Source organism: Rhinatrema bivittatum, chromosome 3, assembly GCF_901001135.1.
Source record: "Rhinatrema bivittatum chromosome 3, aRhiBiv1.1, whole genome shotgun sequence".
Classification (NCBI taxonomy): domain Eukaryota; kingdom Metazoa; phylum Chordata; class Amphibia; order Gymnophiona; family Rhinatrematidae; genus Rhinatrema; species Rhinatrema bivittatum.
Genome location: NC_042617.1, coordinates 29,387,029 through 29,400,981, shown reverse-complemented (window position 1 = coordinate 29,400,981; position 13,953 = coordinate 29,387,029). Strand labels below are relative to the sequence as shown.

General features: G+C 44.0%; 1 protein-coding gene across 3 annotated transcripts in view; it reads right to left on the bottom strand.

Moving 5' to 3' along the window:
- Positions 1–13,953, bottom strand: part of CDC42BPA (CDC42 binding protein kinase alpha) — a 563,297-nt gene that overhangs the window by 324,736 nt on the left and 224,608 nt on the right. For all 3 annotated transcript variants that reach the window (XM_029593037.1, XM_029593036.1, XM_029593038.1), the window contains exon 5: positions 7,735–7,883. In XM_029593037.1, coding sequence (XP_029448897.1) covers positions 7,735–7,883 — 149 coding nt within the window. The remainder of the gene's footprint in view (positions 1–7,734; positions 7,884–13,953) is intronic.

Here is a 13,953-nt window from a genome sequence, read left to right as displayed (position 1 = left end):
AAGAATAATGTAAATCAACAAAAACAACAAATCTCACTTTCATACAAAGATTTGTGAGAAAATTAACTTCTAAAGAGAAAGACCATCATATTGCACAGTGAAGAACACATCATATAGGGCTCAGAAAGCTGCCCATTTAAGTGCATCGATTTTAATCAGTCATTCTCGAGATTGAGTGAACAAATTGAGGTCCACCAGACCATTATTGAGGTCCACCAGACCAATATTCCCCCTCTCTTTTTTTTTTTTTAAACAAAAAATACCCAGTTCTTATTTGCAGTGTATGAATAACTCGAAACACTTATCTGTAGAGTTATTGAAGAGCCAGAGGGATGCCGTATGTTATTAGTTCCACAAAATTGTAGTTAAAGTGCCCGACATTGCAATGTTTCGGAAGAGAGTATTTCTTCCTTCTTCAGGGAAGCAGAATCAAAACTGAAGTCAGCAGAGCCTCAATATGGTCACAAGAGGGAAATGCAAAACTCAATACAGACACTGCGTGAGATGTTGCGGCGACTCGCAGGATGCTGGGAGATAAATAGGAGCATTTCTATTGCACAGCAGCTCCTCTCCCGCAACATCTCACGCAGTCTCTGTACTGAGCTTTGCATTTTCCCTCTTGTGACCATATTGAGGCTCTGCTGACTTCAATTTTGATTCTGCTCCCCTGAAGAAGGAAGAAATACTATCTTCCGAAACATTGCAACGTTGGGCACTTTAACTACAATTCTGTGGAACTACCCATTATGATCAGGAGAGATAAAAGATTTAAAAAGTGAAAACACTCAAAGTAGTAAGGAGCTCCTAATTCAGCCTCCAGTTAGGCAGCAATCTTAAATTACCTTTCCAGCGGATGCATGGTAAATACTCCTTGGGGACCGTACAGACCACAAAAGCAATATCACTGAATTCCTTTGCTTTAAATAATAATCAGGGGCAGGTCAAGGCAATCTGCTGCCCAAGGCAGGGATGAGACAGCGCTCCCCTGTACCCCTAAAGCATGGCACAAGCCAAATCACGGAAAGAGCCAAGGGGCCGGGGGGGAGAGGCCTTAAAAGTTCTGCCGAGCCAGAGCCCCTTGAAGTAAGAGCCTTTTGGTAATTTGAAATGCAGGAAAGGGGGAAGGCAGGGATCAGGATTCCCAATGGCGTGGCAGACAATGTCATGGATATTATTTCCAGGAAGCTGGAAACCCTGCCACACTCCTGGGAACCTTCCCAAATTCCTCCTCAACCTTTCCCAAGCATCTGCCACCCGGGAAAGAAGGAGTAAAGGGTGTGTGTGGTACACTCTCCCACTCACAGCCCCACGTATCTCAATCGCTTTCCCCCTTCTACCTCACGCACACCCTCTTCCCTTCTCCTCTCTCTCAATCACACCCCCTTCATTTCCTTCTCACACACCCCCTTTCCCCTTTCTCCCTCTTCCTTCACTCACCTATCCACACCCTCACCCCCCCTTCCCTCGCTCACCCACATCCCTTCCCCATTCCTCCTCCTCTCAAACTATACCCACCTTCCCTTGTCCTTCTCTTACTCTCCCTCTCATACACCTCCTTTGCCCTATTCCTTCCCTCCCACACATTCGCTCTCCTCCCACTGGCAACTTACTGCCCCCACTGCTCTAAGTCATCCTTCTGCCAGTGGCTGGATCCCAGACAGCATGGACAAGTCTCTCTCTCTTCTTGCCAGCAGGCTGTAGGAACCCTGCTGGCATGTCGGGACAGAGAGAGAGAGAGACGGTCGCCACAGGGGGCCTTTTGGAGGGCATTTGATGGCGGTGGACACTTCCTCGCACCCACCTGCGAAGAATCACTAATATTAATGGTTTCACTAAAATTTAAAACAAATTACACACACTCGGGGATGAGCTTGGCATTCACAGATTAACAATGCCAAAGAACAGATACCTACAATAGTAACACTGCTGGCTGGTGTAAGAGGGTAACTGCCCATACTGGGGTAAAGTCTATGGGTACATTCCGTCTGCACATTTTGCACCAATCTTTAAAGGGAGCCCCCACCCACAAGAACGCCCCTTTGCAAAGCAGGTACAGGTATGTGTACACAGGCCCTAGGCCATTCTTTTACCTGCATATCGGGCGGGCAATTATTTTAAAAACCAATTTCCGTACGTAAAGCACTGTTTGTACCCACAGAAACAGCTTTGAAAATCACTACAAGAGCAAAAAATATGTAACTAGTTCCTCTTAATTTTACAAACTGCTCTTATTCTGAAGTCTCATTTGACATCCAAAAGTTTATTATGAAATGGAATTCACCATAATGAGAGAAACAGACTTTTACCTAAGATGTAACTGAAATAAAATATACAGCAGAAAGTAGTAACACAAATGATGTCCATAGAAGTTACTCATAATTACTAATACCATTCTATTTTACAATGCCATACAGTCTTCAATTATATTATTTAAACACATTTACAAAACAGGTTTAATGTTCATTGGACAGCAATATTTTTCCTTAAAATGATCTGCGCTATCGGGTATTCAATATAACACTTTCTCCACTGAAGCAAACTTAAAAAGAATCTGGGCTTGAGGAAATTCTCTACAAAGGGACTGCAGCGCACAGAAGAATCGCTCCCTGGCAGATGAGTCTCTCGGCTTAAGCTCCGGTTTAGCAAACTATCGCACCGCAGAACTGAGGTCTCCTCCCATGAAATGCAAGCAGGCAGCACCCAATATAATTTAATATTTTAATAGTACAGTTTTGAAGAGCTGAGAAATTTGGGTTTAAGCTTTCGGCCCTGTGTACGATCAGCAGAAAACAGTTCTCGCAAAAAAAATTTAAAAATGGCGCATTTCAGAATGTGGGCACAGTATCAAGCTGGAGAGGGGAGCAGCACCACGTCAAAACCACGAACGGTTTTCTAATCTTCATCCTAAGAATATGTGAGATACAGATGGCCATTTTTTTTTATGTTTAGAAATACGATGCACCAGCAGATTCCTGAACCCCATCTCTCCCCTCCATGTGCCCTGTTTCTGTGGAAGCCTAAGAAATCCATGCATTGTTTGATTTGTCCATTTGCTTTGGATGCCTTTCGCTACTCACCGTTAGGTCTTTACCTGCCATTACCTTCCACATTTCTGTGTTTCTTTTCTACTTGAAATAAATATTTTTTTTATTTTTTTTTTAAACATTGCCCAGTATTCTTGGCTTATAATAACTGAGCAATACCACCACCCACGGGTGATTTTCTCATTCAAAAAGGTGGGTAGTAAACCCAAAGAAATAAAATGTGCTGTGCAACTTCTTTTTAAACCATTTTTAGTGTATGCCAAAGGCTTTCCCTCAAGGCAAATGACACCAAAAAGCAATGACTTTAGGTGTAGCCTTTCTGTGCACAATACAATAGGGTGGATTATTTTTCTTTTCCCGGAGTGTGTGGCTCTTTGCTTTCAGCCGGTTAATAAGAAATCACACTTTTCCTATAAACTCTTAAAATTCCAAATAATCTGCTATCCCGTGACCACTAGCTACAATTATTTTGAAGGGAGCAATTTTCAAATCGCTCCTGTAGTCGTACGCAACTTTCAACTACCCAGATAGTTTCTCTCTGAAAATGAGTCAGCACAAAAGCGCCCATTTCCTCTCCACCTGCTATTAGCAAGGGCAGCCGAGGGGGAGAAGGGAGAAAATAGCATACGTGCTTTTCAAAGTACCAAGCAGGTGTGCTGCTCTCCTCCCCTGACCAAGACACATCTCTGGGAACACCTCTTTTTAAAGATAAGAACATAAGCATTGCCATACTGAATCTGACCAAAGGCCCATCAAGCCCAGCATCCTGTTTCCAACAATGGCCAATCCAGGCCATAAGAACCTGAAAGGATCCCAAAGGGTAGACAGGTTCCATGTTGCTTATCCCAGGGTTAAGCAGTGGATTTTCCCCAAGTCTACCGGGGCTAAAAGTAGGCGTGCACCTTTAGCTGGATAGAGGAGGCTAATTTACAGAGGGAAATGGCCTTCAAAGCTGGTCTCTGAATTGCTTCATGAGGACTCCTTAAATATTTTCAGAAAGCAAACACAGCTAGAAATGGAGCAGACTCTCTGGAGAAGCACAGAAAAAGTGAACACAAAGTCTTGTTATTTACTACAGACGCAGTAACAGGACGGGAGGAGAATGTGTGTGCTTGAAACTACCGACTTTGTTCTTTTGGATTAAAACACACACCTCTGAAGAGGTTTATTACTACTGTGAATAACCTGAAGTGACTGCAAATGCAAAACCTCTCAATAGCAGATAAGAACACTACAGTTATACATGAATAAAAGAATACACCGACAGAACAATATACACATTTTGTCTCAAGTAAAACCAACTCTGGGTAAGAAAATGAATACACATATATACTTTGTACAAGTTTAATATTATGCAGCATTCAATAGAAACCTTTTTTTTGTTCTGAAATATTAATAAATTTGCTTATTTAGCCACAGAGTTTAAAAGGCGTATCAGACAGTTTGCCTCAGAAAGTCAACTTAGTTGAAATTTCACTTGACAGTATAAAAATATAAAGCTAGACAACTTCAGACAGAGTTAACCATTCTTTTCTGCTTAATTTGGGATTTGACGTGCACCAAGGGGACACACTTGTCCAAGTTTTCTCCTTTAGGGTGTACAGAAGTACACCGTGCCCGTCTGAACCGGCCCCACTTTCTGAGCCAGGTCGGCTGATGTGCCTATTTAAGAGGAGGAGGATGTAGAGGGGGCACGAGTGCAACTCATTACGTTTTGCTATCGAGTTCCCAGCAGGTGAAGAAGATGGCCTGCCTTGACGAGGACGCTGTCCTGCAGCTTACCGGCTTCCTACCCACAGATATCACTGCTAAGCTATCTTGAAGAGGTGGCCCACAGAAGGGGACAGGTTGCCCCCAGGTGAGTCACTCCTTTCAGAGTGATTGAAAGGGACTGGCACCATTTCCATACTGAAAAGATATGTGCTGTTGACATTAGGGGATGACATCCGCTTGACATCCAAGTTCTCTTCCTTCCCCCCTCCAGCAATATTTGTTGTTTTGGCCATTCTTGCTCCTGCCCTCTCATTAATGTCAGGAGGGACACATCATTTTTGGAGGGTGGGAATGATATTGGGTTAGTTGGTCCTTCCCCTGTAAGAGAGGATGGGGCGGGGAAGTTGTAGGTTACTGTATTTGTATACATCATGTTAATATTATGTAATCATTATTATGTTCTTACTATTATTATGCTGTAAGCCGCCCTGTGTCCTTGTGGAGGAGGGCAGAAAATGCAATGTAACGTTAACATGAGATTGTCTAAATGCCCAGAGATATTGTCATATGGTCTTGTACGGCTCCACTGATCAAGATTTAAGCATGTCAATCAGACATGCACAGTACTCGTAACGGACAGCCTCGGAAATGAATCTGAAGCACATCACCATTCAGTGAGAACCCATTATAAACAAATGACAGTCGTCCACTAAATCTTTAGCATGAAATACAGAACAGCAGACTACAAGACTGGGAGACAGAGGAAGACTCGTGTGTGCTGATCAGATTGTGGAGAACTGACGCGCCCTGCAAAGCAAAGCATCATGACTGATGATGCTCCTGGGGGTTATAGTAAAAGGTAAGGCATTTCCAGCAGAAAAAACGTCTGTACTGGTGTAAAGAATCTGCTGAAAGTCTTCCAATTGATCACATAAAAGAGTAAATAAGCTGAGTGAGAACGCGCCCTGGTATGTGTTCCAGGCTAAGGAAGTTTAAGGTGAGGAAAACCTGGCGCTGGATTTTAAGGATAATTCACTTGGAAGGTAAAACAATTGTTAAGATCCCACTTCATATATTTTTTTAATTTTATTTCTGCGGGGACATTAGTGCTTAAACTTGGAAGGATGTTTCCCTTAGCTGCTCCCACCACTTTGAACCAGTGTAGACCAGAGACGTGGCTGCGTTGATCCTCGACTCTAACACACGTAAAGCATAAACACAGGGACTACAAACTGAAGAGCGGACTCAGCGCAAAAGCTGTACACACGGGAGAAGGAAAAGCCACAACAGAGGAAACATTTTTTTTATTTAACACTGGAAAAATACAAGGAACAAAATATATTAAGGCAAAAAAAAAAGACCAAAAAAACGGAAGACAGCGACAAACAAAGATTGTATTTTAAGCAATCTAGCTACAACTGCTGCTTTAAGATAACTTAATGAACAAAACGTTGCCTGAAACAGGCGACATTTCCAATTTATCAGCTATTATTGACTTCATCTCCCCATGCACAGTGCCCCATCCATCAGCCGCTCCGTCACTCCAGCTGTTGTTTTCCTTATTGCTTTCTATTAATAACTCTCTGCTGCTCCCGTTCACTCGCTCGCTCTCCGCACCTAAGGCTGCCATCAGACTAATTCTCACAGGGGCAAGCACTGGGGCCACTTTCTCTCTTCGGCAGCTGCAGCTGCCAACATCTAATAAGCAAGCAAACAGGCTGGAAAGGAAGCCAGCGACTCCAGCCACCCATCTGAGCCCGACGGAGGTTTGGGTTAAATTGCAAAGCCGGTCAATGAACACCACCACAGGCCTCTTTCTTCCTCTCTGCATCTACGCAAGGAGCTCCAGCTTCACGGACGTCACTTGAAACCTCAAATTGTAGCGAGGCGGTGACTTTTGGGGACTGAATATAATAAATCTTGTCACGCGGCTTTATTAAAACAGTACAATCAATACTTATTTGGGAGAAATGTGCACTGTGGATGGAAAGAGAAGCAGCCCATAAAGACAGTGGGGGATGGGGCAGAAACAGGATTGTCAAGGGGGGGGGGGGGGGGGGGAAAAAGCAATACTGTGCGCTCCACTGTGGCTGCGATACAAGAACCGCATCAGACAGACTGAAAATGTGAGAAAGGGCCAGGGAAATCGATAACGTGAGCGGTTTAAAGGTTTGGCAGAAAGACCGGCTATGCCAAATGTGCTCAGCCTGCAGCTAAGGGGCCTGAATAAATAACCTGTGATCAATTCGGCGGATTCCCCTTGAGAAACCTAAAGATTCAGTATGGGGGGGCAGCCTAGCCGAAGACCCGCTCAGGAGTAAGATTAGAAGAAATAACGGGAATCACAGTGTAAGCAAATTTGCCTGGGGGCATGGAAGAACAAAACAGCAAATGCACGGAAAATAGGGCTGTCCACATTTGACAGGGAGACTAACACAGGTAGGATCGCTGTCGTCATGCCGTACAATGCTTGCGAAGAACAGGCTGCTCGGGGATCACTGAGGGCCATCACCATATTTAACTCCATGTGATGGGAGGGAACAGAAAAAAGAATTCAAAAATGTCCTTCCACCTTTACACACTGCCACAGCTATCCCAACATTTCTCAAATACTGGACTTATATAAGCCAGAGATTTACAGGATATAATGAGAACAGAGCATCCATGGTTTCTCTTTAAAACTCCCAAGTCAAAAAGGCTCATAATAGTGCATGTGTACGGCAGTTATGAAAAACAAAAAATCCTATTGATCCAACATGTAAACAAATGACATTTACTAATAGGAAATGCACACATTTTACAGTAACTGCACCTACGTTAAAAAGAGAGTCAGCATACTAAATGTTATTTGAATTGTAATGAAATTCAATTGAACACACCAAGCAATTCGTGGCTTCTAGAAGCGCGCTCATGAGAACGCAGTTTCTAAAGGCAGGCTTAAAGCAGCTTTGCTCGCGGGAGAGCTGATTTCCCTTACCTGTGCACGTAATGTAACTGATGTACAGAATCAATTGCTAGCACCATTTCAGCCAAATAAAATCGAGCCATATCTTCCGGCAGCCTGTCCTCAAACTTACTGAGCAGCGTCAGCAGGTCTCCGCCCACGTAGTAATCCATAACCAGGTACTGGGGGGGGGTGAGGAGAAAGAAAGGATCGGTTAGTGGGAGAATGGCAGCAGAGAGATCAGGTACACCCCACATTCTCTGTTCTTAAAACAAGGCACCCTAAGCCAATTATTACTTCTAGGGAGTACTTAGGAGCCAAAAAAAAAATCACTTCCCTATAGCTATAGCGCAACAAAGTAAAACAGGAGCAAGTGTCACAAACAGTGCATTTATATATTAATATTTAATTTTGTAACATGAAATCATGCACGAGACTTCAAACCAAAAATGTGTTTATACAATATTTATCACAATCTTATAATTTAATATTCCAAAACTTCTTTTCATACACATGTAAACAAATATCAGACAGCACACCCCTTTCAGGCACTGCCTCCCAATGGACGTGTGTACATACTCCTACCATGCATACTAAGACCCGGCCTGTCTTGGCTATGGAGCACTTAACCCCGCAATTTCATAAATCTCCCTCCTTTCGTCCAGTTTGATGGCAGAGTCACAGCTGTGCAATCGCTTTATTTTCCTGATTAGCCTCTCGTATTAGTCAATGAGTTTCCTACTTTTCACGGGGAAGGCAGGCTTACGGGATCCACGTGTGTATGGGGTTGTTGCAGCCGCACATGCATCCCACATTGCTCGGGGGGGGGGGCTTCTTGTTTTTGATACTCGGCTGAACCCTGTCCCATTCAGTCCATCGCCCTCGTGCATCCCCCACTAGCTCCCTTTTTTTGCTGTAATGGATTAGTCTAAAACAAAACTGTCCTGCTTGTGTCTTTTCTTTTTTTTATATTGTTTATCCTGAATATTTTTTCAATAAAACAACTCTTTTAAGAAAAATAAACCAGGGTTCAAACCTTTGCCTCACGTTTTTCTAATAAGAAAAAAAAATGACTGGCAGGCAGAAATAAATTAATGCAAATGCCGTATTAGACAACTTACCAAATTTTATTAGCATCTTGAAAAAATGTAGCCCTGCAGAATATTCCCAGCACTCCCTAACTATAATGCTTCCCTTTTTTTTTTTTTTTTGCTCCATCTTCACTCGTGGCCATTATCCTGCAGCTGTCCCCAACACATCCCTGAGGCCAGAAACCTCTAACATTCCACCTTCTGTGGCATCGGGTACCACACCTCTCTCTCCCCCCCGAGTACAGCAGCAGCACTGGTAGAAAACCCCCTTTGTACTGCGTGAAGGGACCTAACTACCTGCTGTGCCAGGGTGGGCACAAGCATCACTGCAGCAAACGGAAGATGCAGAGCTCCAAATCTGATCCACTCTGCTCCACGGCAGCTGCTCTATGGGAGAAGGGGGGCTGTCAGCAAAGTTGCCCGGATAAACTTATCTGGCTAACTTGATCAGGAAGAGTCAGCAGCGTGGGCGGACTGCTGAATAAACCGGGCTCTCTCTCAAAGTCAGTCGGCTGAGTTTATCCTGCCAACTTTTAAGCGTGCTCTCATGGTCTTAACGTTATGTGCCTAACTTAGCCAGATAATGCTGCTCCACCCCTGCCAGGGGCAATCAAACTGGTGGGATTTTCAAATCCTGTGGTTTATTCGGCTAAGTCCAGGACTTTGCCAGACAAACCGTTTGAACACTGGCCTCGGGATTTCTCAGGTGGGCATTCTCACACAGGATGATTAGGCCGGCCGACTCAATACTTTATGTCACTTGGCCTGCAAAGTGCGCCACGACCCCCATTCCCAGAAGCCTAGTTACTTTTTTCAGTAAATAAAAGGCAGTTATACAGATTAAAGAAAAAAAAAGAGCTAACACTACTTATGAAAACTCGCTGGCCATGCAATTTGTCATTTGCTCAAATGTTTCTCCTGCTCACAGATTCCATGTTTAAAAAAGAAAAAAAAAGTCTCCATACATTCTGCACACAGCTATTGGAGATTTGCAGATAACCTTTCCACCAGTTGCCTCCCTTAAATCACATTTTTTTTTTGTTTTTAAAGATATTTATGTTGCAAGTAACCAACATTATTCTCAAGTATGATGCTAGCTCCAGGTCATGCAGCTGGGACATCACAGCAAGCAACAGCAAATGCCCAGGAAGTACTGAGAGGATATGAGGAAGTCAGTTAAAGGGGGTAATTAATTTTAAACAGTTAACCTATCTTCAATACATTAAAAAAAACCAAACAAACAAATCAGAAGAACTGATCAAAGACAGTAATGCTACAGTGAGGTTCTGATCACATCACCAAATCATGTGATATTAGGCCCTTGTGCTTCCAAATCACCACAGCTCTTCTTTCACGTTAGTTCAGGCCATTCTCATGCCATCTATCGGCCGCTAGTATAATAAAGATATGCTTGTCTTTAAATAATATTCTCTTTCCTGGAAGCAAACAAGTAAACTTCTCTATCAATACTATTTACTAATGCTGACTACTGATGAAACACTACGGACATAATACTGCAATAGCACATCCAGTGGTGAGAGATTAGGGGATGATAACCGAGAAAGGAAAGCAGAACATTAGACAGCTTGGTCCATAGGAACGCCTCCTTTCAGCAGATTGTGGGCCCAAGCCCTGGCTAAGGCAACTCCTGCTTCTTGCAGAGTGACTCGCTCAGGCAAATGCCATACAGAGAAATCAAAATGGGACTACTGGGCTTCACAGCTCCTACACTGCACTGCTATCACTTTGTAGCAATGCTCAATAGTGCTTCTATCTCATCATTACTACAGAGCAACAGGGTCACAGTCTATATGGAATGTGTGCCTGTGAGCTTGCCAAGGTCAGGGCTTAAAAATTCAGAGCTGCACGTCAACTTTCCTACGTGAATGACTGCATCTCAGTCTTCTGGCTAAGATTCAAGGGCAGGGTCTCAGCTCTAAGCAGAGTCCCTTTTTGGCCTCTTGGCTGACTGAGAGCCTATATAATGTAAGGCAAAAAGAGAGGGTAAGGAGGTGGGGGTTAATTCCTTGTCATCAATGTTAGATTAAGATGGGCTGGATGGGGCAGTTACCACAGCCCAAGCTTAGAGGAGGCCAGTACAGAGTGGGATTAACTCATTCATGTACATTACTGCAGGATGTAAATGGGGATGCCACGGCCCAAAACACCCTTAACCCATCCCTACATGTCACAACATCCCACTAGGAACACAACGATGTAATGACCCTTGCCAGATCTGAAGGACTGGCCCAGTGGAACACTGCCATGTGGAAGCTTCCCCTGTTCGATCCCCATGTCGGGTCTTCCAATCCCCAGGTCAGTTCGGACTGGGGGAAGAGGGAGTCATGATCATTGCTAAAGGGTGACTGTATCGGATCTGGATGGCGGACCCTTGAAGCTGATGAGTGGTTGACATAACCTAACAGGAACCCACTAGGTCCACTCTGTCAGCAGGTGTCGACGTCCTGTGACGGGATGGACTGGAGCTTCGCCTACATCAGTCAGCTTCCCTGCAGGTTGAGCCCTTGGGTTCTGGCAGCAGGCAGGTCCTAGGGCGATGGCAAGATGGCTGGAAGTCAGGAAGGCAGCAGACAACGTGACCCAGTAGGAGGGCTAGAGGTCAGGGCCGGCAGCAATGTGATCCAGTAGGCAGGCCAGAGGTCAGGGCAGGCTGCAAACAATGTGATCCAGTAGATGGGCCGGAGGGTCAGGGCAGACAGCAGATAAGGCAAGGTCAAGTCCAAAGCAGGGATGACGTCCAGGCGGCAAACAAGAATGGTCAGGGTCCAGAGCCAAGGTCAGACTCCAGGAAGATAGGCTGAGGGAGGACAGACAAGACAGGGAAGACAGACAAGTAGGAGCAAAGGCAAAGAGAGGACAAGGCAGGGACACCGGAACAAGGAGCAAAACAAGAGCACAGGAGAAAGCAACATGCACTGATGAGCTGAGGCAACCCTTAAGTAGGGCTAAGCTGCTGATGTCATCTTAGGGCGCTGCAGAATTTCCCACCAGGGGAATTTAAACATTGGCAGGTCGGGCACACTTGCACTTAGGAAGAGAGAAGGAGGAGGTATGACGCAATGAATTTCCAGGCTGCTCTCAGCGGCAATCGTGGCAGGTGGCATCCAGGCCACGAAGAGTCACGGGGGAGAGTGCAGCAGCTCATGGGACTATCCCCTGCGCCACCAAACGTAGCAGCGACCCTTGGTGGCTGCATTCAGGGCCCATGATTGCAGGGTTTGAGAAGACTACTCAGGAGCATTACTGCAATGGGCAGTCACAGTATGTGACAGTGTGTGAAGGAGGGAGGAAGGAAGGATATAAAACCGGGGTAGTTGTGAATGAAGGCTCATGGCATCAATCCCAGTCCTGGTTCCAACTGAGCCACAAATATAAAAGAGCAGAAGGAAACGAACAGGTTGGGAAAAAAAACACAAAAAGAGAAAAGAATGAGAACTAATAACAACAAAGGGAGTCCTACAGCTACAGCTTTGGAATTGGACTGGCAGACTGAGCCCCCGAAGAAGGTAAATAGGTTGTAACCAACTTTATTAATGTTTGGCAAGCTGGGATAATTCCTGCCAAGTCAAAAGTCAAGTAAACCTGCGCCTTCCAGGCCGCGTTGAGATACAGGAACGTATCCTGACATCCTTCACTGAATCTGAAGTTATTCAAAGATTGATTTTATCCAGTGAATAATCCCACACTATTTTACTGAATTCCTCCATAGTTATTTTCCCCTTGCCTTTCAGCTTAAGAATTTTTATTTTTTTTAAATAAATTACAATTAGAAAAATTAAATTCATTCCAACTGAAACCAACACGGATTGCGTGCGCTTCCTAAAGTTTTACCTGGAGCAAAAAAGCAGCTTGATTATTCTGCAATTAATGAAGGGAATGGAAATTCAGTGCAGAGAACGCAAGAAGCAGAGTGACTGAAAAGGACGTCTGCTTTGCTGGGGATGGACATGTCATTTATTTATTGATTTGATTTCTATTTCGTTTTTCAGGCACTTCAAAGCGTACGGTAGGTCTTTCCCTTGCAACCTAAGTTTATATCTGAGGCAATGGAAGGTGAACCAACTTGCCCAAAGTCACAAACAGCGGCAGTGGGATTTGAAGCCCGGCTTCCCTGGTTTATAGCCCACTGCTCTAAACACTGGGCCACTGGTTTGGCTTTGCCTTTCCCATGAGTAGTGCAGAACACTGTCAGGAAGAGCATTAGACGGAGGCTTGTTGGAGCACCGGAGAACACAACGGATAGAGAGTCGGAGTCTTTGAAAAAAGAAAAAGGACATGAATGAACCCTGATGAAGACATTTTTATGTCGAAACTTGCGCAAGTCGGGATTAATTCAGAATCTTTCTAAAGCTAAGTACAATATAGTTACTTCTGACAGCCAGTAACAAGCATTCAATAGTACGTTGTACAGAGAGAAGAAAACAAAAAAAATCAGTGATAATCAAAAATATATGCATATAAAAAGTGATCTTCACTGAAATTTAATTCTAAAAAATATTTTTTAAAACACGATTTGTTAAATTAAATTAAAAATATGGAGGTTGGAGGATGTGTTTATGATTAAAGAGTTAAAGGCACCGAGGGGGTAGCCGTATACATTGTATGAAACCATTCCCATCTCCTACAAAAATTTTTTATTAAAATTAAAAAAATTATATATAAAAAAATTGAATTGATTATCAGTGAACATCTGATTGAAATATTGATCACCAAGTATTTGTTGTAGGGTTGAAGTGTACACTTGGTGTTGAATCTCTTTTGTGGATCAAGTGTCATTTCCCATGAGGCTGGCAAGCTTTACACATCGTGCCGAGGTGAGGTCCCACAGTGCTGTGTGACCTCTGCTAGAATAATTCAGCCTTCAAAAGTGGCTTCCATTCCTGCCCCTTCAGGGCTTTAACTATCTGACACTATCCCTCAAGGGAGGCGAGCAGAATCATGAGGCCAAAAAAAAGTACAATAAAAAGCATTAGAAGCCGCTGATCTAATGAGGTATATACACCATCTGCAGAGTGACAGGACCCAGGTATCTCGCATAATGAAGCATGGCAGTCTGGAGATAGAAATCGGAAATGAAAAACACACGAGCTGCAGTTCTCATTTATTACTATTAAAACTGTTCCTGACCTGTTTTGCCAGG